The sequence below is a fragment of the Bos javanicus genome, chromosome 21 (assembly GCF_032452875.1).
Source record: "Bos javanicus breed banteng chromosome 21, ARS-OSU_banteng_1.0, whole genome shotgun sequence".
Classification (NCBI taxonomy): Eukaryota; Metazoa; Chordata; class Mammalia; order Artiodactyla; family Bovidae; genus Bos; species Bos javanicus.
The window spans coordinates 66832683-66857522 of NC_083888.1; the positions used below are offsets into that span (position 1 = coordinate 66832683).

The window sequence follows — 24840 nt, forward strand, 5'->3', positions numbered from 1 at the left end:
GGGCAGGAGTTGGCAAATTCTCTAAAGGCCGAGAGGTAGATATCCTAGGCTTTGTGGGTAATGTGCACGGTCGTGTCACGTAGTTGCCTTGGTTTCATTTGTTTGTTTGACTCTTTAAGAATAAGTGTTTTAAGCTTGAGAGCCAAACAGAAACCGGCGACTGACCATATATAACCCACAGCTTACAGTTTGCTTAACCCTAGTCCCGTGATCTAGAGTGTGTACCCTAGAGAAAGTTCCCCAGGACAGATGCTCCAGAATGTTCAGAACAGAGTGTCCATGCCAGCAGAAAGCAGAGTGATAAAAAGATAGGTAAGTACACTGTGGAGTATTACACTATAGTAAAACATGAATGACCTCTGTCTACTACACACAGCACACGTGGCATAACATTGATACAACACTGATTGCAGAGGCCTGTATATGGTATATCATTTTTATGAGGTTAAAAAGAGGCAAAAATGTTTTAAGAAGAAAAATGTGTGACAGTACGAGAACTGTAGTTGCAAAGTTGAGGCTGACATGGACTTGGAGCAAGGCAGGGGATGGCTGAGGTGGGGCGTGCTGGGCGATGGTGACTGTCACCTGGGTGCTGGGGTTTGTTGTTGCTGTATTCCTATTCTCACCTTGCATGGACATCGCCCAGCATCATTTTTATGTGTCTGGAAAAGACAGAGGAACCAGAGATCAAATTGCCAACATCCACTGGATCGTCAAAAAAGCAAGAGAGTTCCAGAAAAACATCTATTTCTGCTTTATTGACTATGCCAAAGCCTTTGACTGTGTGGATCGCAATAAACTGTGGAAAATTCTGAAAGAGATGGGAATACCAGACCATGTGACCTGCCTCTTGAGAAACCTATATGCAGGTCAGGAAACAACAGTTAGAACTGGACATGGAACAACAAACTGGTTCCAGATAGAAAAAGGAGTACGTCAAGGCTGTATATTGTCACCCTGCTTATTTAACTTATATGCAGAGTACATCATGAGAAACACTGGGCTGGAAGAAGCACAAACTGGAATCAAGATTGCCGGGAGAAATATCAATAACCTCAGATATGCAGATGACACCACCCTTATGGCAGAAAGTGAAGAGGAACTAAAAAGCCTCTTGATGAAGGTGAAAGAGGAGAGTGAAAAAGTTGGCTTAAAGCTCAACATTCAGAAAACTAAGATCACAGCATCTGGTCCCATCACTTCATGGGAAATAGATGGGGAAACAGTGGAAACAGTGTCAGACTTTATTTTGGGAGGCTCCAAAATCACTGCAGATGGTGATTGCAGCCATGAAATTAAAAGATGCTGACTCCTTGGAAGGAAAGTTATGACCAACCTAGATAGCATATTCAAAAGCAGAGCCATTACTTTGCCCACAAAGGTCCGGCTAGTCAAGGCTATGGTTTTTCCAGTAGTCATGTATGGATGTGAGAATTGGACTGTGAAGAAAGCTGAGCACCGAAGAATTGATGCTTTTGAACTGTGGTGTTGAAGAAGACTCTTGAGAGTCCCTTGGACTGCAAGGAGATCCAACCAGTCCATCCTAAAGGAGATCAATCCTGGTTGTTCTTTGGAAGGAATGATGCTAAAGCTGAAACTCCAGTACTTTGGCCACCTCATGCGAAGAGTTGACTCATTGGAAAAGACTGATGCTGGGAGAGATTGGGGGCAGGAGGAGAAGGGGACGACAGAGGATGAGATGGCTGGATGGCATCACCAACTTGATGGACGTGAGTCTGAGTGAACTCCGGGAGTTGGTGATGGACAGGGAGGCCTGGCGTGCTGCGATTCATGGGGTCGAAAAGAGTCGGACATGACTGAGCGACTGAACTGACTGAACTGAACTGAACACACACTACGTTTTCTTGAAAGGCAGAGAAGGATATCAGCCCGGAAGGACTTAGAGCCCACCCCACTGTTCTCCGTGAAGCGCACTTTCTGTACCAGAGTTGAACTGGATTGCCCACCTGGGAAGGAGGACGCAGGTGTCCCGAAGCTGTTGGGCAGTGGCTGCCAGCATGGCCTGCCAGAGCCGTGAAGAGACACACCGGGGCACAGCCCTCTCCACTCTGTGGCGGCCATGAGCTCGCCGGCCCGAGCACACCCTACTCCTTCCCCAGCAACTAGCTGGCACCCTTGTCTGAAATCAGCTGGCCATAAACGTGAGCATTTCTGTCTGGACTCTTGGTTCTGCTTCATTGACTGTCTGTCTGTCCTTCTTACCAGTACTACAGTATCCTCATTCATCTGTAGTAAGTTTTGAAATAAGGAAGTGTGAGTCTTCCGACTTTGTTCTTCTTTTTCAGGATTATTTTGTCTATTCTGAGTCCCTCATATTTCAATGTGAATTTTAGGTTCAGCTTATTAATTTCTGCAAGAAAAAAAAAACCCAGCTAGGATCCAGGTCTGGGTATAGACGGGTCTGTAGGTCAGGCTGAGTGGCAGTGCCACCTTAGCAATGCTGAGTGTTCCGGTCTGTGAGCATTGGGTAGCTTTCCACTTAGGGTAAAAACAATGTTTTATCATTTTCAGAATATATTTTATTCTTTTTGATACTCATAATTGGATTGCTTTCTCAATTTTATTTTTGAATTGTTCACTGCTAGTGTATAGAAATGCTGCTGGGCTTTATATGTTGATATCAAGCTGTGGGAGATGGTGATGGACAGGGAAGCCTGGCGTGCTGCAGGCCATGGGGGTCTCAAAGAGTCGGACATGACTGACTGGCTGAACTATTATATCCTGCAGCTTTACTGAACAAGTTTATTAGTTCAGCTTGTTTTTAGTTGATTCCTTAGTATGTTCTATGCACAAGATTATATCATCTGAAAATGGAAATAGTTTTACTTCTTCTTTCCAGTCTGGAAGCTGTTTATTTCTTATTTTTCTTGCCTAATTGCTGAGCAAGGGCTTTTTGACAAGGCTTTAAGCTGTCCAGAGTGAGGAAGCAGCTGATGCCCGTGGACTCCCCGACCCAGCGGGAGGAGAGTGTGTCATCTGGGTGCAGTGCTGCAGTTTACAGGGGATCCTGCATGCGATGCCTCAGTGATGCCTGAAAATGCCAGAGAATCGGGGGCGCCATCTGCTTTTCACGGGAAAAGAAAAACAGGATAAAAGCTGTGCCCGAGGACTTGCCTCAGGGCAGGAGCGCCAGGCCTGCCCTCCCAGCCAGGCCACTCGCAGCTGGACGCCCTGCCTATCTGACCCCCAGAGCCCCCAGGACCTGGCCACCCGCCACACCCACCCAGCTGTGCTGCATCTGTGTGTGTCTGCCTTGCCCTCCGCTAGAGCTGGGATCATCCTGCCCCAAGTCCCGCTCGGGAAGCCCCATCTCCCCAACATGGGGCGCAAGCCTCCCAGCCTGAGGATCCGCAGCCCCTGTAAGCTCTCAGGGGATGCTTCCCGCTCCTGCCGCCATTACCCCTGCTGACCCTGGAGTGCCCCCCTTCCTCAGGACTCCCACAGAGCTCCCGAGGGGCGGGGACAGTCTCCCTCACCACCTTTCCCTGACAAGCAAGGCAGAGTGCCATGTACGCTGGAGGTACCTGGTTATCTGCTGAGATGAAATGTGGTTGGTTCGGCAACCCCTGCAGAGCCACTCACCTGAGAAGGCCTCTCCCGCCTGATGGGAGGCCAGTGGGTATGCCCTCCCATGTTGCACGGCCGAGCCGACTGGCGGCTCTTCAGGAGACGAACACCCGTGGGAGAACCTGAGACTTGCTCACGCACGGCTAGCAGTGCCTTCCAGAAAACACGGCTGAGGCTGAAACAAAGTCAGAGCTTCAGCGTTGGAGCAAAACTGGCTGTTGTCCTCTAAAACAATGTTTGTTTAACAGTTTACTAACCATTGGAGGAAGTATAAAGTGGGCAACCCTTTTAGAAAGATGTTGGGCAATGATTCTATATGGACATGAGTCTGAGCAAACTCAGGGAGTTGGTGAAGGACAGGGAAGCCTGGCGTGCTGCAGTTCATGGGGTCGCAAAGAGTCGGACACAACTTGGCTACTGAATAACAATATATTTTAAAACGGACGTGATCTTTGACCCAGCGGCCATGTTGCTGTGTGCTTGCCTAAGTGTGCAGAGATGTGTTCAGGAGTGTTCTCTGCAGGTCGTTTATAATATCAGCTGAAACCAGCCTCATTGTCCGTGAGCAGAACTAGAGAACCCCACGTGGCATGCCGTGTGGCCTTTCCCGTGATACGGTGCCTGTTCACAGGCCGCTGTGGAGAAATGCCCGGGATGCAGTTGGTGATGCAGGAGAGCCGTAGGTTAGTTTGCATGTGTTGCACACGCAGTGTGGTTTGTGTGGAGGAAGGAGGAGATGCGTTCCCTCCACGTGTGTGTGCTGATCCTAGGTGTCTGCACACTCGCACGGAGACCAGCAGAGCATCCGCCTCTGGGCCTCATTGTCTTCTCTGCAAGTGTCTACTCTCATAGAGAAATCTTCCTGAGGCCCTTCCCCAGCATCGGGCATAGCCACTTAGATTCTAGTCTTACATTTAAAGTGTATGACGCCACGTATAAATGTCACAAATTAACCAAACCTAAATAGAACTGGCTTAAACAGTTACTTTGACATATTCTTTGTTTAGATTTCAAATTGAGGTATCATTCACATACCATAGAGTCCACCCCCTTTAAAGCGTACGGCTCACTGGTTTTTAGTCTCTTCACAGAATGTGCGGTCACCTCTGTGCCCAGTTCCAGAACCCTCGGGTCACCCAGGAAGCCCCGTTCCCGTTAATAGGTGCGCCCACCCCTGCCGACTGAACACCTGCTCTGGGGCTCTGGGATTTTCCTGTCCTGGGTGCATCGTGTTCAGATCATCTTCTCTGACCTCACTTGCGAGTATTCAGGGAGGGCTGATGCTTTTCCTGTCTGTCCTGCCCAGGTGCTTCTTTCCCTCCATCCCTGGAAGCTCGTTATCCAGCCAGCAGCTCAGCTCAGGAATGGACCGTGCATGGGGCAGGACGGGGGCCTTGGGCGGGGTTTCGAGCAGCCCTTGGGGTGTGTTCCCGGTCAGCACCCCACATTCCAGGGGAGTCCTGACAGGCCTGTGCTCTGCCTTTCAGGACAGGCTGCAGGGAGGTTCTCCTCATGTGCTTGCGATTCTTGGCGTGTGCTCACTTGTCTTAAGCAGCCTGTAAAAACCGAGGAGCCAACCCTGCGTTCTTCACGTGTCTGCAGAGGCCGTGTGACCCACACCTGTTACACGCAAACAAGCAGTGACTGTTTGTCTGAGCTTCATCCTGAGTTGTCTCTTATGTTTGAAGTAGGAATTCACAGCCGAAGAATCAAACATGTCTCACTGAAAACTGTTTACTTATGGAACACACGTTCCTCACGCATTACAGGATAACACACTAAACCACAGTTGCAAGTAGCGTCTGATCTAAGCGCAGGTTTTCAAGGCATGAAGCTATGAGATTAGTTCTGAAAAATGAAGTTTTCTTTTTTCTGACTTCACAGAAACACAGTTTGCTATGAGTGGCTCAGACCTCACCTTTCCCTCTGTTAACTCAGCAGATGTGTAATGAGAATCTTTTACCTCAGGCCCTAGTGATTCCAGGTACCCAGGGTCTGTTCAACAAAGCAGATCCAAACCCACGCCCTGCCTCAGGGAGTGAGGCAGTAAATAAACCACAAGCAGCAGTCTTGGGAGGATGGACCGCGGGGGTGGGCCTTGAGTGGGCTGACCAGGGTGGGCTCCGTGAAAAGGCGGGAGGGGTGTGGAGAGGAGGGCAGCGGAGCTGGGGTCAGCATCTGCAGGAGGACGGGCAGGCGACCCGTGGCAACAACCTGACTCCTGGTTGATCCGTTTCCCAGACAGGCACCTTCCTGTTTAGTGTCTTGACAAACAGGATACTAATCAGTGATGGTGAGCAAAGGGTTGCTGGGGGTCACTTTGAAATCTTTTTTTTTTTTTTTGGTGTCACTAATAGATGCCACAGGAGGCTCCTGCGCTTAGCACAGTAGTGTACTGTTTCGTTAAAAGTAACCCCCGTGTGGCTGGAACACGGGTCATCTTCCTGTCATGGGCACTGCCTCCTGCGTGGTTCCTGCTCATCCCGGCCACGGGCGCACCTCCCTTCGGCCCTGTCCAGGGGCGGGAAGAGGCAGCGTGAGGAGTGAGCCTCGGGCAGCGCGGCCTCTGCCCCCGGCCCACCAGGTCCCCTGGGGCCGGGGGTGCAGTGTGCCCCATTCCTGCAGAACCCGAGTCCGGCCTGGCCTGGCTGGTGGGGAGCCTCGGGCTGAGGGGGGGCGGTGGACACCCAGCGCCTCATAAGGAGAAGGCATTTGGGGAGCCTCGGGCTGAGGCGGGGGTGGACACCCAGCACGTCATAAGGAGAAGATTTTTGGGGAGCCTCGGGCTGAGCAGGGAGGGGTGCCCAGCACCTCATGAGAAGGATTTGGGGAGCCTCGGGCTGAGGGGGGGCGCCCAGCACCTCATGAGAAGGATTTGGGGAGCCTCGGGCTGAGGGGGGGGCGCCCAGCGCCTCATGAGAAGGATTTGGGGAGCCTCGGGCTGAGGGGGGGGCGCCCAGCACCTCATAAGGAGAAGGCATTTGGGCCTTAGTTGTGTCAGTAGCAGAAGTAGAAGGATTGAGTAGGAGCATAGCTGGTCTTGAGAGACCCGGTGAGTTTTGAAAGGAGCTCTGTTGTGTCTCCAGGCACCTTCTACTTTGCTGGGACAGGGCCTCGCAGGTGGGGACTGGCCATGTGTCACTGTGCGGTTGGCCAGGCCCAGCATCCCCGCCGGCATCCAGTCCTGGGCACCGGGTCCCGCACACCCAGGGCAGGTCCGAGGCTGCAGGGCAGGCTCGAGAAGGGGGCCGGGCAGCCCGCCCAAGGGAGGTGGTTGCTGGGTGACAGGAGCCGCACCGTCAGAACAGTCCGGTCCATAGAATCCGAAGTGACGCAGAGCATCATCTGCCTTTTAAATTGAAGAGCCTTAACAATGCAATCTGCGCCTCGCAGCAGGCCCCGGGCGGAGACCTGGGTGCTGGAGGCTGGAAGCCCGCGGGGAGCCCTGGCCGGCTGCCGGCCCCCCGCCACGTCCCTGCTCTGACGGACCCCCTTCTCCTAGGATGGAGCCCAGTAAGAAGCTGGACGCGGCCGGCGCCCTGCCCGCCAACCCCCCGCTGAAGCTGCAGCCCGAGCGCGGAGCCGGGCTGGCCGTGCTGGTCCCCGAGCAGGGTGGCTACAAGGAGCGCTTCGTCAAGGCCGTGGAGGACAAGTACAAGTGCGAGAAGTGCCACCTGGTGCTCTGCAGCCCCAAGCAGACGGAGTGCGGGCACCGCTTCTGCGAGACCTGCATGGGCGCCCTGCTCAGGTGCGTCTGGCTGGAGGGCCTGGGTCCGGCTGCAGACTTGGGGCGCCCCCCCAACTCCCCCCGCAAGGTCTTTCCCCTGGGGCCCCTGTCCCCTGTCTGCCTGGCCCAGTTTTGCTGGAGGCGCTCACGTTCTGGGGAGGAGCCACCCCGTCCACCAACGATGGTGGGGCCCTTCAGGGCGATCCCCCAGGATAGGGGATGTGCAGCCGGTTCGGGATGTGGGGGGCAGGTCCTCGGTAAGGACAGGACGCCCTGGAGCTGAGTGTCAGGGAGTCCGCAGCAGCCCTCGCGGGCATGTCGTTGTGAATTAACGCGTTCAAAGCCCCCAGCATCAGGGAGGCTGGAGTTGTATAGCAGAGCGTGCTGGTTCATCCCGCAGGTTTCACCCGGCGGGGTGCTGAGCACTGTGCTCAGCCTGGGCCCCCACCAGCGAGTGGGAACCGGGAAGGCTGCCCTGGCTCGTCCAGCCCTCCGCTGGGGGCAGCCTCCCTCCCCAGGGCTCCCTCTGGGGACTTGCGGCTGAGCTCTCGTCCTCTCCCCCCAGACTGAGGACTCAGCTCTGGAACGGAGTTTAGTGGCGCAGCCCCAGGGCGCCTGCTTTCCCTGTGCGGGCACCGTGGGCCGGGGGCGGGGTCTCTTCCAGTCTCTGCCCTCCTCTGCTCCTGGCGCTCCTCCTGCTCCGGCCTTCGGCAGGTGTCAGGGGATCCTGCCCAGGCGCCCTGGGCTCTAAGGGCGCTCAGAAAGTCCCGTGATTAAAACAGGTGAGCACAGGCTCCGTGCTGGTGAAGTCTGGATGAGCGAGCTATCATTTTAAAGCCTGTTAATGTCCCTGCCCCCGACCCTCAGGTCTCCCACCCTCTCCCCAGGGCCCCCCTGCCCACCTGCCTGCTGCTCCCGGATCCCCCACAGTGCCCCTGGCCTGGATGCCAGGTGCTCTCAGGCTGTCGAGGGCAGGGGCCCTGGAAGGAAGGAGCACTCAAAATTAGTTTTTTATTTTTAATCTCTCGGAGGTGGTTTCCAGCACAGGATGGGGGTGAGACTCAAGTCCAAAAAAGGGCAGCTAGGGAGCAGTGGCTCGTGTCCTGAGTTTGGGGACAAGAATCATGTAGGAGACTCGTGGTCTCTGTAGACAGGCTCAGCTTTCGATTCCCACGGGATTCAAGTCCGTGGAATTCCATCAGCCTTTCAGCGGCTGTGAAGGAGACAGCCTGTGGATCCAGCACTTTCTGTGCTGGTAAGGCAGCACTGTTCAGAGGCCCTCCGGGGAGCTGGGGACACTCACGCCACAGAGCCCCTCCGCGCGGAGCTGCTTTTGGTTTCTGAAATGAAATTTCACTTTTAATTGAAAGGGACTTTCCAAGAGGGACTGATCTAAGCTGCTCTGCTGAAAAACTTCCTTATGAAAAATCACTACTAAAAAAGAATCTTTGCCCTTTTCTCCCATTTAAACCGTATTTAAACCAAACTTACCCTGGCATCCTGAAGCCCTGGTGCTCTGAGCTCTGCACAGCAGACACGACCCCTAAGTGAATGGCTCAGTGTTCCCAGTGGGTTCAGATGAGAAGGTGCTCACCCTCTAACACGTTTACTGTGTCTCTCCCCTCAGCTCCTCCAGCCCAAAATGTACTGCTTGTCAAGAAGTCATCATCAAAGACAAGGTATTCCTGGTTTTTAAAAAGCTGTTTAGTCTCCGTGTTGCACTGGGTGGTGCCTTCCGCAAGGTTCGCATCTTGCGCGCTGGCTCTGAGTTTCCCTGGCTCTGATGGCTGGCAGAGCAGGGTCAAGGCAGGGGGCTGTAAGCACCCCGGCACACCGGGCAGATATGCTGGGCAGGTGCTTCAGCCCCGAGCCTGCCTCCTCCCCTGGGTCAGTCATGGTTTCACCTCCCAAGACCCCGGGTGGGGGATGTGCACTGTTGTCTCAGGTCCTCCTCCCAGATGGCTGCACTCAGGCTTAAGACGGTGCTGGTCTGCAGGCCCTACCGAATGTGCTGTCTCCCGTTCCACGCAGCGCCTGGAAGTCATTAGACACATGTGCTTTCAGCCCTCCCGTCCCCTGCGTGGCTGAGGGTGCCTCAGAGCTTGTGAGGGTCCCGCAGCCCAGCACCCAGGGGCCCGGGCCCTTCTCACCCACCGTGTGGTCGTCTGCACCCTGCCAAGCTCTCTTGGCACACCCAGGCACACTTCTCATTTGAAACCACTCGTTCTTGAAGTACTTAAAAGATCAATAAAAATACGTGGTTCTGATATTTTGATTAATGAACCTAACCATTTTTTAAGTGTAGGCCATTAAATTGTACAGTGAAGTTCTCACTCGGGTTTTCCCGTGGCCTTGCTGTTTGGCAGCACCGGTGCGCGTGGGGACTTGGGGCTTGCTGGTGACGGGGGCCCGAGGGCTGCCAGGATGGGCCCCAGCATCAGCTGCTCCAGGCAGGTCAGAGACAGAATTGTCCGAAATCCGCATACCTGTGCCTCCTCAGCATTTACCTGCCCAGCAGTAGGGAGGGGATTTTTTGTAAGAAAAACAGGTCACTCAGCTCTACCCCTTGTTTTAACACGGCAACCTGTTAGCGATTATCTAACCAATGTAACAAGCTTCCCCAGTGGCTCAGGGGTAAAAAACCCACCTGCCAATACAGGAGACACAGTACAGTTCAGTCCTTGGGTCAGGAAGATCCCCTGGAGAAGGAAATGGCAACCCACCCCAGTATTCTTGCCTGGGAAATGCCCATGGATAGAGGAGCCTGGTGGGCTGCAGTCCACGGGATCACAAAGAGTCAGACACAACTGAGCGACTAAATAACAACAGCAAACCAATGTGACTGGGAGAGGAGGTTGAAGCAGTGGGCTGAGGTGAACTTTTTTAGTGCCTCATTTCATTATTCAGAGTTGTTACCCCTGTTTTTCAATGGCATTGATAGCTGAAGAACGATTATGGAGTTTGATGAAGACTCGTAAATGAGACTGAATAAGCCAGGGATCCTCATGGGGAAATGTAGGTCTGGTTGGGCCCCGGGAGACTCACCTCAGCCACTGGGCAGGTCACTGAGGCGGGCACCGCCCCAGGGCCTCTGCTTCCCCATCTATAAAATGGGATGGTTGCAGAAATGATACGAGCTCTTTCTCAGCCCTGAAGTTCTGTACTTTTATTGTTCTTAGGTTTTCAATCTATATTTTTTCCTCCCTAAGTTATGAAGTTATGTTAGTCGCTCAATTGTATTGTGACCTTATGGACTGCTGCCCACCAGGCTTCTCTGTCTGCGGAATTCTTCAGGCAAGAATACTGGAGTGGATTGCCATTCCCTTCTCCAGGGGATATTCCCAACCCAGAGATTAAACTTGGGTCTTCCGCATTGCAGGCAGATTCTTTACCATTTGAGCCACTGGGGAACCAAAGTTAAACTCAAGTGATTTAAGAAACTTAGGGAATTCCCTGGTGATCCAGCGATTAAGACTCTGTGCTTCTGCTGACGTGGACCCAGTTCAGTCCCTGGTCAGAAAACTAAGATCCCACAAGCCATGAGGGGCAGCCCAAAGAAAAGAAAATAAACTTAGCAGCACAGAAAGATCATTTTCTGTGATCACATTATTTCTTACTGGTTCAAAATACCTGTTCTGTTGACTTCAACATCTTAAATTATGACCTTTTAAAAAAAGTCATGTTTACCTAAGATTAGATTTGGCTCCAAATTAGTTTATTTTTAACTCTTAGCAGTTGTTGATTCTATTTCTTTACTTTTGGAGTCAAGAAAGAGCTCTCTGGTTTTCTGCTGTTACAGAGCATTAGTGCGTGGGGGTTTCTTAGAAGTGTCTGAGTACTAGGGTGGTGTAGCTTGTGTTGTTAGAAGGACTGAGAGTACTTGCTCTCTAAGGGAAAAAGAAAATTCAAGGAGGGTTTTCATTTTCAAAGGGGGACATTTTCGTTGTTGGATTAACTATATCTTTGCAACATGTTTTTAAAAGTTGCTTAAATAGCACGCTAATGCCTTCTTTTTGGTGAAAAATGAGTTAGTTACAAGTGATAATACCCTTCAGAGCAGGAACCAAGATAAATGTTGTACAAACCGTCTGCAGCTCGTTGTCTTTTAGGGTTGATTCTCTGTTCCTCCAGCGAGGATCTAGCAAGGCCTCCTGCTGTAGCGCCCACTCCCACCGCCCCATTCCTCCATGGGACGTTCCGCTCCCAGCAAGGCTGGGGCCTGGCAGTGTCCAGGATCCAATGTGAACTCGGTCCGGGTGTGGGCTCGCCCTGAGAATGTGAGTCCATCTAAAACGCTTGGATGCTCCAGAGTGATCTTCAGTTGTTCAGTACAGCTTGCTTACTCTGGGTTTATCCATGAAAAGCTGGTAGTTAAGGTTGTATCATGTAAACTGTGTCTCTTAGTGGGGATGGCTCCTTCTTTCTGCTCACTTAGACATTAAAACGGTCCTTAGTGCTTTGTGAGCCCTCTTCAGAGATGTGCTCGTGACTTTTTAGAGTGGTCTTGCCTTGTCTAAAGTAGCAGCATGTGGAGATTAAGAAATCTTAATCCTCTAAAATAGCTGTCTTTCAATTTCAGGTGTTTAAGGATAATTGCTGCAAGAGGGAGATTCTGGCCCTTCAGATCTTCTGTCGGAACGAGGGCCGGGGCTGCACGGAGCAGCTGGCCCTGGGGCACCTGCTGGTGAGTGCGGCGGTACGCCCAGAAACAACGGCCCCCGGTCAGCACCGTGGAGCCCAAGACCACGCCTGCATCCGCCTCTCAGACACAACCAAATAGGAGAGCAGACAGAGCCACTTGGGTGGCAAGTGTTATTTTTATGATATCACAGGCAGAAATGTCAATTGGTTTTTGAGCACCCTACCCTATTTAGAGTAGAAAGAAATCTGAATTGACTGTTAATTATAGAAGGCCCATTTAAACCTCCTCCTTTTTATAACCATAAAATTCCATGTAACTTCTTATGTTTTTTTTTTATTACTGTCATATTTAATCCTGGAAGGATATTTGAATTAGAATAAAACTAAGTCCTTAGCGGATAACCATTTATTTATCCAGGAAGAAAGGTTAATTGACTTAGTTCTTCAAAAGCAATATAGTTTGAGTAATCACTAAATGGAATATGAAATTCAGTATCTCTTGATAGGTTGGTCACTCTTCTCGGTGAGAAACTGGTCTAGCGGCCGATAAGAGACGCTTGCGTAGGATTTGACACCCTAGAGGCTGCGGTTGGTATCTCAGCCTGGAGGCCTGCCGGCTGAGAACTCCGGATGGTCTGCCTTCCAGGTGCATTTGAAGAATGACTGCCAGTTTGAGGAGCTCCCGTGTGTCCGTGCCGACTGCAAAGAGAAAGTGCTGAGGAAGGACCTGCGTGACCACGTGGAGAAGGCCTGTAAATACCGCGAGGCCACGTGCAGCCACTGCAAGAGCCAGGTCCCCATGGTCACGCTGCAGGTGCGGTGTCCCCCACCCCCCCTTGGCTCTGTCCAGAGCCCGCTCATCCATAGGATCGCTCGCCCAGTGACTGTCCTCTCAGAAATAAAGAGAAGAGATAGGTGTAACGAGCAACTTTCATCTGACTATTTCAGAGCTAAGCTGTATTTGTTTTGCCCATTTTGATTTACGCAATTAGCATTTTCCATTGCCTTGATCGACTGTCATTTGGGGTGCCAAAAAAAAAAAAAAAGGTAGAATTTACCACTTGTCCCAGGGAATAGCCTCCTCTTGTCGGATCGCTTAACCATTCTACGGCTCCGAGACAGAACCATCACTTCAGCAGGGTGATTGATCCCACAGCGTTGAAGTACAGCTGTCTCTCTTGGAGAGAGAGGAGAAGTTAACATTTCTTCGTGCCTCCCTTGTTTCTGCACGGTTTTATATTGTGCGCATGTTAGAATCAGATCACTTATGTGTAAATTAAAGAGAAACAGATGTTGGGATGAAGGACAAGCTTCCAGAAGAGTCAGTGGTGTGGACAGTGTTGAATATTTGGTTGTTGAGTACATATTTACTACATGCCTACTGTGTGCTGGGCGCTGTTCTAGGGGTTCAGGGTGACCTCATCTTCCAGTGGGAAGAGGTCATAAGTACGACAAAGATGGGAGGAGGGGTGGTGAGGGCGGGCCCCTCCAAGGCCGTCGGGACGATGCAGAAAGAGCATTGGGGCAGGGGGAGCGGCCACGGGCAGCTCTGGCTCCAAGACGGAGCCCACTCAGCAGGTGGATTTCAGGGGCTGCCTCGCACAGGGCAGGGGCGAGGTGGGAAGTTGATGGGAGCAGGCTAGAGGTGGGCGTCTGGGCAGCCCTGAGCAAGGGGCAGATGTGGTTGGTCAGCATTACACAGAGCCAGTGGGATTAGCTGGTGGCTTGAGCACAGACTGTGAGTTGAGCGGATGCCCAGAGCTTGTAACTAGAGCAGCGGATGAACCAGAGTGCCCTGTCCAGGTGTGGCTCAGAGGGAGAGAGTGGGCTCTGGGAAGGAGGGAGTGGTCTGGGCCACAGTGTGTGAATAGGTGGTCCTGGCAGCCCAGGCCCTAGAGCGAGTAGAGAGAAGGGCCAGTCAAGGCCTGAGGCCTGGGAGCCCAGTGCTTACAGCCTGCAAAGCAAGGGGGTCATCCAGCGGAGGGGCGGCCAGCCTGGGAGGGCCCCAAGGGGAACGTCCCAGAGGGAGATGTGGGGCGTGGCAGGGCAGGTGGGGGCGGAGCTGGGGCTGGGCAGGGCTTCTGAACCCAGCAGGCCAGTGACTGGTGGGTCAGCAGACAGAGGGGCCCTGGACAGGCAGCCAGGCCTGAGGACCACCAGCTTGTTCCTGGCAGATGTTCAGGAGCACATACTGACCCCATTTAGAAATGGTTGTCTTAGTTTTTCTGTATGAAGTGAGAATAATCACCGTAACCTCCACTTTACCTTCTTTGCTTAACTTTTCTGTGCCTGTGACTTTCTTCCCTCATGAAGTCTGTTTCCTGTATGATTGTTGTTTCTGGTTATTAATAACCTTTAAGTGACCTCCCCTTTGTAAAATAGCAATAGTATTTTTCATAATTGAATAACTTTTTCAGTAATTCAATTTGAGTGAAGGCAACATGTACCCAATGAGCAATCCTCCCGACCTTACACATATTACCATGTTGCTATCAAAGTTATACTTTGCTTCTTGCAAAAATCAATTACCTCTATTTGCAGAATAGAATTCAGAAACTAATTTTCATTTGATAAAGAATTATAGAGCATGTGAGTGAAGTAGCTTGTCAGTAACCGATTCTGAGCTCAGTCAAGCCTGCGCAGAGGCAGGTTTTGGAACAGCAGCATCGCTGGTGGTGGCTTGAAACGCTGGGGCAGCAGACCCCGAGCTAGTTGCCCAGGACACACAAGAGAGCATATCACAGTCTCGCCCCTTCACGCCACCGTCTGGCGGGGGAGACAGCCAGCTGTGTAAATGCTGGTGTGGGAAGGGCCAGTTCACCTGGCCTGACAGGGTCGGTGAGGGCTGTCAAGAGGAAGTGGCATTTGACCTGACGGGGGGTCTTAAATGTGTTGACTGCAGAGAGGAGGCAGGTGCAGAAGCACAGAGCAGTAATTGCAAGTTTGGGGCCTGAGTTGTACAAGGAAACCTTCCTCATAAATCTTCCTACCCTTCAGTGATGGGGGCATCCTGGCGTGTCCTCAGGGTGCTGACCCTGCAGTGCGTCTTGGGGCAGATCTTGCTTTCTGTCCGCCTGTGATCACTGTGGGGAGCATGCTGGTGCCCCCGCTCTGGGCCCCGGGGCCCTGGCGCCAGCAGGCAGCCACACCCGTACTTCCTGCCCCGCCAGGAAAGGGCCCTCATCTTGTCAGTGGTGGCGGAATTCGACTCCCAAGTCTTGTTCTTTCAACTCGCATACAGTCTCGTCCTCTCAGGCCTTAAGTCTATTTTTCAAAAGCACAGTTGTTTAACTTAGGCCTGAAGCCCCAGGTCATCCTGACTTTCCTCCTTGTCCTGCGTCCTGTGGTGTGACAAGTACATCAAGTGTTGATAAAAGTAGACTGATACAGCACGGAGACCCTCAGGGTCTTATGAGCAGTTCTTTTCTATCTTTAAACCATGGTATTGGCGTGCCAGGTATTTTTGAGTTTGTGTTTTTAATCTGTTAGCATAAAGCATCAGAAAAAAAATTCTTCCATTTAGCCCAGAGATTATAGAGTATCATTCTCTTTGAACAGTTCTGTTAATTTGTTAAAAGTCAAAGAGTTGTAAAGGGTGGCCAAGGGTCACCTCTTAACTCATTACATCTACAGAGACCCTCTGAGGTCCAGGGGGATATATTTCAGGGGTCACTGTTCAACCCACTGAAGTGGGCAAAGCTATAAATGGCAATTCACAGGAAATAGAAATGCTTAAAGTAAAGAGCGTGCTGATAGCTACACGTTAAAGAATTACAAGTCACACCATTGCCTTTTTCACCCATCGCTGTTGGAGATGGGAAGGTTTGACAGAACTGGCAAAACCCCCCAAATCCCATGTGAGACGCTTACCCTCCAATAGCCAGAAAAGCCTGTTTTGATCATCCTTGCACAAGTCTGCAGGCTGCACATGAAGCTCCTGACTGGCCTGGCGTGCAGGCCCCAGCCTCTCCTCCCGCTGCCCCCTGCCTGCCCTCCCCAGCGCACGGCCCCTCCCCTGAGTTGTCTCAGCGCTCCCCCTGCGACCCCACCCCCAGGCGCTCTCCCCGCACCCCTGCCGCGGGGTGATTGTCCGTCCATGCTCCTCGCTGTCCTGGGCCAGGCTGACCCAAGGCCAGGGCAGGCCCGGCCTGGTGAATGGGAGCTTTGGGAGGGGGTGTGGCACCTGGAGCACTGGCCACATCCGTTCTCCAGGCCCGGGACTGACTCCATCCTTACCGCAGCCCTCCGAGGGAGATCTGGTCACTCCCCGCCTATGGATGACACCGTCTGGCCGAGACGTCCCACTGAAAGATGCAGGAAGCCTTGACTTGGCACCGGGGAACTTGTAGGGATTCTGAGCAGTACCCGGGGGGGTCCCCTCACGGGAGGTGCTGGTCAGGCTCAGTCCAGCCAAGAGCCTTCCAATGAGCTCCAGACAGCCATGGGCTCGCCCACTGCAGGCGCTGGGGGCTCTGTGGGCCTCCAGGACCATGCTCAGGAGCAGAGGGGTCCTCTCCACACTGCCCACCTACCAGGCTGATCCAGACCAGGGACTGCTGGCGGCAGGATGACTGGCCTCGCGGGCCAGAGAAGCGTCCTTGCGGGCACTGTGTCCCTGGCCCACACATCTCCCGGTCAGACAGCCCGTGGCTAGCGCTGTCCCGATGCAGCCTGGCTGGAGGCCCTGCCAGCAGAACCGGAGTGTCCTAGGCCTGAGGGAAGCCCACCATCTCTCCTCCTGCCAAGTGCTGCCCTCTGAGGCCTGGCTCCGCAGTTGTGTTTCATGGCAGGTCTAGGATCTCCCTGTGTGGCCTCTGTCACGTGTCTGGAGGTGCTGTCTCCAGGCCCGCTTGGGCTTGCTGGCCTGCGGGAGCTCTGGCCCATGCTTTGCCGGTGGCAGGTGTACCGGACAGGTGCCAGCAGGTGCCCATGGCACCGAGTTTGGCAGTGGCCATCACCCAGGCTCTATGTTGAAATCTGTGCCATCAGAGAATGGCCACACTGGAACATACCTACATCGTCCTTGCATTAAAGGGAATCCAGGCACGTTTTCAGGACAGAATTTAAATTCCCGGGGATCACACTGTTTTCAGGCTCTTGAGAAGCATTGTTTCCAGACTCAAAGCTGAGAAGCAAGAGGGGAAATGTCCACCCCAGCCAGCAGAGGCTGGGCCCCGGCATCCACCCCTGTGTGAGCGAGCTTGCTGGGCGCAGGTGGCAGGGCGGCGTCGGCCTGGGGGACACGGCTGGAGGGCATGCAGGTGGGCTGGGGCAGGACTGTCCTAGAGTGTCCCCCTCTTAAGTCACTCCGACCAGTCAGGTCTGCGGAGCTCTGGGGAGAGCCCGCCTTGTCAGCACTCACACTTCTGTAACACAACGGCCCATGCAGGTGTGATGGGAGTCTCAGGACACACGGGCATGACTGTGGACAGGGGGCACCCTCTGGGGCCTCGTGGGGGCTCTGGCGGCCTCTGAAGGAAGGCAGGTCTTGTGTTTCAGAGTTAGCAACGGTCTCTCTTTCTCCTCCAGAAACACGAAGACACGGAGTGTCCCTGCGTGGCAGTGTCCTGCCCACACAAGTGCAGCGTCCAGACCCTCCTGAGGAGCGAGGTGAGGGCTGCAGCTACGCCCCTGCAGGGGCTGGGGGTCCTACGGGTCCCCACTTCCCCCTTGACGCCGAGGCCTGAGGTCATCACAGTCCATGGTGGTAATAGAGTAGAACGATGAAAAACCTCTTGCTGTTCTTGAAAATCAGATATTTCAGAAACAAGCAGTTAAAAGCTACAGAGTGGTGGATTCAGAGCAAAAATATTGAGAACTGAGGAAATGGGAATATATTCAGTACAAGCGTGGGCGACACTTCTTAGGTTTAAATCTGTAGAAGAGGAATTACTCTATGACTGTCTCAGGAAGATCAGTTGACTGAGAGATACTCATGAGCGGTTTCCGCCACACGGGCCGTGCAGGGTCTGCCCTGGGGTGAGAGGGTGGCAGGTGGCGGGGGGCACCTGGACAGCGGCCCTCGGGCCCACTGTCCCTGAGGCAGGTAGATCCTGCGGTCACCTTGTCTGACCAGGGTATATCCAGGTGGAACAGTTCCAAGGCTTCTTGGTGCTCTGCACCTGGCCCTGGCCTGGGTCCCTTTGGCTGCTGTTCTGGGAGCTGGCGGGGCGCCTGTGGGCTTCGGGGTGCCTGCAGGCCTGGTCCCCACACCGAGCGCCCTCGGGCCTGGGCGCTCTGACCTGAGGAGCCTGCTCACCTCAGCCCTTTTCAGCCACCTGGGATTTGACACTGCAGGTACTGCAGTGGTGGAGGAGGTCGGTCTCTCCCGTCCCTGAGGCCAGGGACACGGGTGCAACAGGACCCCGGAGCCCCTCTCACCGAGGTGCCCTGTCCCGGAATGTCCCTGCTGGGAAGGGGCAGGTCTTGCCGGGTGTGATGGTGGTTCCTGGGCCCCTGGCTATGCCTCAGAGAACAGCGAGGGCACTGTCTCCACAGCTAGGAAGCCCCTCTGTTAAAGTGAACGTACGAAGAGGCTGCTGTGGAAATAACTTCCAGGTTTCCATATGCTTTCCTCAGTTTTGACTCAGGCAGGGCTATCTATATTAGGAACAAAATTGTCTCCATTTGCCTTTAAGTTATCTTTATTTTAAAAAATGTTTAAACCTGCATTGATCTCGGGTTTCTGGTGAAAGGTGCCCTTTTACAGATGGTTCTTGCTGTAGTCTCAAGCTCCCCTAAATTCTGTAGGGCTCTGAGAGTAATGATGATGAAGCCAATTTAGGGAAAGTACAACCCTGAGCTTATAGTTGTAGAAAATAGTGCTAAACTCGATATGTCCCCAATTTTAACATTACAAGCATTAGCTGGTTAAATTTATGACTGTACCGATGGCAGTGAAAGAAAACGTTTTATGATTTTCAAACTGACGTCACTGCACACACGGCCGCCTGTTGAATCTCTGTACCTGTCACCCGCCACGTGCCTCCTGGGTGCTTCTTCCAGGTGCGGCCACCACCACCCGCCCGGGCCCAGACCTTCCTCCGGGTTGGCCTTGGCAGCGGGCAGCTGGGTCCCTCGGGCCTGTCCTGTAACTGGCACGGCCGGCAGGAAGGCTGTGCTTTGAGCCTCTCCCTCTCGCCCTGAGTACGGACCTGGCGGGAGGGGACTGTGTCCCAGAGAACAGAGGAAAAGGCATCGTGGCCACCTTCACCCACCAGAGCAAAGTCCTACACGCGCTGGCTCCCGGGAGAACACGCTCCCGGGCCCCCACGCACTGCACTCACAAGCTGCTCTGCTAATTCAGGGTCTGATCGTTTTCTCTAAAGAAAATCTGTCCCTTGAGTTTCCAATAAAGAAAGAGATTATCTTTTAGACTGTGTTAGTCTAACGCAAAACTCCGTGTCTATAAAATGCAGATGTTTCCATTCCCTCCTCCCCTGCGGGGCATCCCAAGCGGTGTGTGTTTGGCCATTTGCCGACGTTGAAGCGGAGCACATGGCTCCTCCTGGTTGTCCTCCCGAAGTGGAGGGGAGCACGTTCAGATCCGTGCCATTAGGATGACTCAGGGGTCTCTGAAAAGCCACATGAATTTCTGGGCAAACTGAGGGAGGGGAGTCTTTTCAGAAGGAGAGTCCCCTCTGCAGTTGTCGTGAGTGTGGGGGGCCGGGAGTGCCTGTGTGCGCTTCCCTGGAGAGAGAGACACCTACTTCTGTGTACTGTATACAGGTGTGTGGCCCAGCTACATCGGAATGCTTTCTATTTTTTGTGTTTCATGCAGTTTTTTTGTTTATAGTCTTTAAATGTGCTTTTCAGTTTTTTTTTTTCCTTCTTAAAATTCTGCGGACAGCGTGTCACAAAACAAGTTGTTCTAAAAAAAGCCACAAGTGTAAGAAATGTTACAGTAAATGTATTTCTGTATATGGTGTATATATGTGTATACACGTGATGATATTGTATATTTACTGGGTAGAAGTCCAGGAAGCAGGTGGTGTAAACACACCTGCTGATAAACCCCATTCGTGATATTAGAACGCAGATGCTACCTGTGCCCTTGATATGTTTGAACATTTTCATGCAAACGTTTGTGCCACAACTCACGTCTCTTTCCCGTTGCAGTTGAGTGCACACTTGTCAGAGTGTGTCAATGCCCCCAGCACCTGTAGTTTTAAGCGCTATGGCTGCGTTTTTCAGGTCAGTATCCGACATTCGTCCTTCCCAGTCGCTGACATTCCGCCATGAGAGAAAGTTAACTCTGTTGACATTTTAACGTGCAGGCTCCGAGCTTTCCGTTCTGTTATGGCGCCGAGTCACCAGCTGCGCACGGTGGCAGAGCCGCGTGCAGCAGCCGTTGGGCCCACTTTTCAGGCCGGGGGTGTCGTGAGACTTCAGGTGGACACCTGTGCTGAGGGGGAGTTAATGCCTTAGCAGAAGGATCACACTGAAACCAGCAGGACGTGGGGTGGGGTCTCTAGGTAGACTGGCGCCCCGGACATGGCTTCGGCAGCACACATGTGTGCCAGCGCACGGCCGTGAGCGTTGCACACGCGTGTGTCCTTAGTGCGTCCCATGCACACGCCACACCTCCCGGACTGCCGGGCGGAGAGGAGTCGCCTCCACTGCCACGCCTGTGCCTGCTCCTGGTTTTTTTGTTTTTTTAACACACCTGAGACTCCTGGTGGATTTGAACTAGTTTTCATTTAAATGTATGTCTTGATTTTAGAACTATCAACGGTCAGTATATACTTCAATTGAAGAGTTTTATATTTGATTTTTATGTATTATCAATACATTATTGTGAAATCAGTACAGGGATATTAGCATCTCAACATTTTCTTAGAAAGTGATTTTTTTTAACACACCTGAGGTTGCTAGTGGATTTGAACTAGTTTTCATTTAAATGCATATCTTGATTTTAGAACTATCAAAGGGCAGTATATACTTCAATTAAAGCACTTTATATTTGATTTTTATGTATTATCAATACGTTATTGTGAAATCAGTGCAGAGATATTGGCATCTCAGCATTTTCTTAGAAAGCAAAAAGCCTGAGAGTGAGGACGAATGTAGCTTGCCCTCTGCTCGGCTCTCAAAGAGACTGAGCCCTCACCGCTGTTATGTCGTATGTACTTACACACCATTCATTCTGTGTATGTATATATATATGTTGATATTTAGCAATACTTGTATGAACATATATATATGAATATTCTATGTACAGAGTATATGTTTTGGAGATCATCAAAATGCTTTCCATGGCTTTTAAATTTTCCAGTATCCAAAACAAATTACATTCTTATACCAATTATTTTCTTAAATATATGAAGTACTGTTTCACGTGCTCATTATCGACTCTGAGATGGTCTACATCTTATGTACTCTGTAGATTGTTTATGTTCTGTACGTAACTTTCTAAGTATACTTAGAATAGTTAGGGACAGTAGATTTTCTGATACTAGTGTTTCACTAGTAAGTTAATATCCTAATAGATGACTTAGAATCCTACTTGGATTGCACATTCACTAGATTATTGTAGGACCATCTAGTTACGACTTGCAGATGTCTCGACGTTTTCCATTTATATTTTAGTGCAGAAAACTTACTAAGGAACAAAAGGGATATGTCTGAAATTTAATTTCTTAATGTTGGAAGTCTGAAGCCTAGGTAAATTGAGGGGTGAGTGAAGCCCACGGCCTCGAGGCAGTGGGCGCAGAATCGCAGCGCCTCATCTTTGAGCTGCTCGGTTCCTCTCGGTACGGCCCCCTTGCCTGCACACAGTAGCTCAGGGGCCACTGAGCACAGCCCTCCTGAGGCTGGAGATGCCCTGTGACCCTTCCCCGATTCAGTCCCCCCCTTCATGTGTGGTGCTGGCGTGAGGTCGTCTGAGGGTCTGAGCCTCTGACCGAGGGAGGCTGGCTGACCGCGTCTCCTCTTCATTCTCAGGGGACAAACCAGCAGATCAAGGCCCATGAGGCCAGCTCCGCAGTGCAGCATGTCAACCTGCTCAAGGAGTGGAGCAACTCCCTGGAGAAGAAGGTACGCCCTGCCGTTTCTGGCTTCTGCCGGCTTCTAATAATTTCTTCATATTGTGTGAAGAAGAAAATCTTATTTTTATTTAGTAAGGGGTTTTGGATAAAAGAAACACCATGAAGTGTCAAAAAAGTAAAGTTCTTTTCAAGCGATCTTGAGTTTATAAATGAAGGTATGTGGTTTTGTTAGCTTGCTAGCTTGCTCTTTGTTTTTAAGTTGCCAAGTGTGTATGAAGTGCTTTTTAAAAACTCACATGGTGATTCTCTTAGTATTGAGTTAGAACAGGGATTGTCGCTTCCAGCCTGCACCCCCCAACGCTGTCTTTTTGTAAATAAATCTTTATTGAAATGCGGCCACGCACACTTCGTCAGTATGGCCCATGGCTGCTTTCACACCGGGATGGCAGTGTTGACACGGGGCCCGTGTGGCCCGCACAGCCCCCAGTCACTGCTCTCTGGTTGTTTACAGAAAGCCCGCCAGCCGCGATCTGGAAGGGCACCGGTGTCCCGTGCGTGACCCTCCTCTAAGAGATGGGAGGGAAGGACGTTTCCACATCACCAGTCACTCCTGTTCCGTTTTTGTGTTTGGACCGTGCCAGGCCTTCACTGCAGCGCACAGGCTTAGCTGCCCTGCAGCACGTGGGATCTTAGTTCCCCGACCAGGGATACAGTTGATTGTGGAAGTTTGGGGGCCACACAGCCCCTCCCCAGACACACCTGCCCTCCTGGGCGTCTCCTCGAAGCCCCGCTGTGGGGTCTGCACTCCTTAGCAGGCGCCTGCCCACAGAACGCTCCTTCCTGGGGGAGTTTGTTCTGTGGTGCTCAGCTCGCCAGGCCTGTTTTCTCAAAGAAAGGATGAAAACCTCCAAGGCTTGACAGAGAAGAAGGTTATAGATCTCCCACTGTGGCTTGTGGCTTGTATACAAAAATAAGAACTTAATTTGATATTCAGCAAACATGTGTTGAGAACATGTGATAGGAGGCCGCTGGGATGAGTTACGGCAGCCCCGGGAGTTGATGTTTGCTTTCTAAAGGTTTGTAAAGATTTGAATATCTTGTTTTGAGTGTTAAACCCAAGCAATTTAAAATGTAAATGTGCTTGAAGGAGTGTAAAGTTTTAAATCAAAAGATGTTTATTAAATATGACATTAAGTATTTCTTAGTATAAATGCTTAAGCTGGAGATGAGAAGCTGTGACAGGCATTGTGTGCTGTGTGTACACGCGCGTGGGACAGGAGGAGCTTCTGTTTGACCATGAGATAGAATCTGTGTCACATGAATGATTTATAACTTTCCCATGAGCACATATTTGCTCTGAGTTCAGCGATGGTTTACCTATAAATCCCTTTTTCTCCTCTTTTTGAAGAATGCTTTGTTTCTGCGTTTTCAAACTATAGGCGTGGATCGCAGGGCTTTTGGTCTCTCACAGATACAGCTTCTCATTTATCTAAAAGGTTCTCCTTTCCTGTAAAGTGAATTGGTTTTGTTCCAGCTGTGCTGGTTATGTAACCGCGGCGCGGGGCTCAGGGGTGTGCTCACCCCCTCAGTGGTAGGTGGGGCTGTCACCAGGAGGGCTTCCAGGGGTGCAGGAGGGGGAGATAGGGGTCATCCCATCCTACGCCCTCCTGTCCTGCCACCCCAGCACCCTGAAAGCATCCTCTTTGCACTGTTGGAAACCCCGGGACCCGGCTGCACGGCCCACATGCCCTCCCCGGCGGTCCTCCCCCTTGCACACACCACACACCAGCCAGTGGGGGGCAGATTTGAAACGTCTGTTCCCGTGGCTTTGCTCAGGGGTGAGCCCCTCCCTGAGCCCCCCACTAGGGACAGCCAGGCCCCTGCCCTGCACATCTTTCCTTGTGTCCATGAGGAGCTGGCATCTCTTCTCTGGGCCCAAGAGCAGACCCGGACAACAGATGGAGATGTTTGTGTTTTCTTAAAGTGGGAATTTGTTTCTCAGCATGGAATTGTTCAGTTGGATCTTGATATTTTGTTCATCAAGGGTAGAAAATAGAATATTTGAGTTGATTCAGAAAGACCAATTACTACATTCACAGTCAAACTTTAAAAAAAAAAAACAACAACAAAACTGTTTTATAAAGTCCAGACCTGAAAACACCCATCTTACATTTTAGGAAAGCTTAAGTCACAAGGAAGTCTTAGAGTGCCCCCAGACAGGTGGGGGTGGAGGGTGTGCTCAGGGAGGAGGGTCTCGGTGGGGACCCTGCTTGGTCTGCTGCGTGGATTCTGGGAAACACGGCTGCCAGTGGGCTTCCCTGTGCCTGCGGCGTCTACCTGGTAGGCAGGTGAAAGCGGGGGTCTGCTGGCACCCAGGGGCTGGGATCCTTGATTAAAATATGTAAATAAAACTGAGTTTAAGGACAATCCCTCCATAAAGACATTAAGAGTTTGCTGAGGCGGACTCCCCTGGGGGCACAGTGGGTAGGAATCTGCCAGTCAGTGCAGGGGAAACAGGTTCAATCCCTGGGTCGGGAAGATCGCACATGCTGTGGAGCAAGCAGCTCAGCCTGCGCACCCTGGAGCCCATGCTCAGCAGCAGGAGAGCCACCGCAGTGGGGAGCCAGAGCCTGGCACCGCAGAGCAGCCCCAGTCAGTCAGTGCAGGCGCCCAGTCACGTCCAACTCTTTGTGACCCTGTGGACTGCAGCATGCCAGGCCTCCCTGTCCGTCACTGACTCCCGGAGCCTCCTCAAACTCATGTCCATGGAGTCGGCGATGCCATCCAACCATCTTGTCCTCTGTTGCCCACTTCTCCTGCCTTCAATCTTTCCCAGCATCAGGTTCTTTTCCAGTGAGTCAGCTCTTCGCATCAGGTGGCCAAAGAGTAGCCCCAGCT

The 24840-nt window shown here is 52.0% G+C and overlaps 1 protein-coding gene across 2 annotated transcripts in view; it reads left to right on the forward strand.

The window, feature by feature from the left end:
- Positions 1-24840, forward strand: part of TRAF3 (TNF receptor associated factor 3) — a 116275-nt gene that overhangs the window by 78564 nt on the left and 12871 nt on the right. Inside the window, exons 3-9 of one of the 2 annotated variants that reach the window (XM_061395409.1) lie at positions 7091-7336; positions 8943-8994; positions 11895-11999; positions 12603-12770; positions 17486-17566; positions 20075-20149; positions 21899-21991. In XM_061395409.1, the coding sequence (XP_061251393.1) occupies positions 7092-7336; positions 8943-8994; positions 11895-11999; positions 12603-12770; positions 17486-17566; positions 20075-20149; positions 21899-21991 (819 nt within the window). In that variant the 5' untranslated portion in view covers position 7091. The remainder of the gene's footprint in view (positions 1-7090; positions 7337-8942; positions 8995-11894; positions 12000-12602; positions 12771-17485; positions 17567-20074; positions 20150-21898; positions 21992-24840) is intronic. The other variant, XM_061395410.1, reaches the window with a different exon arrangement.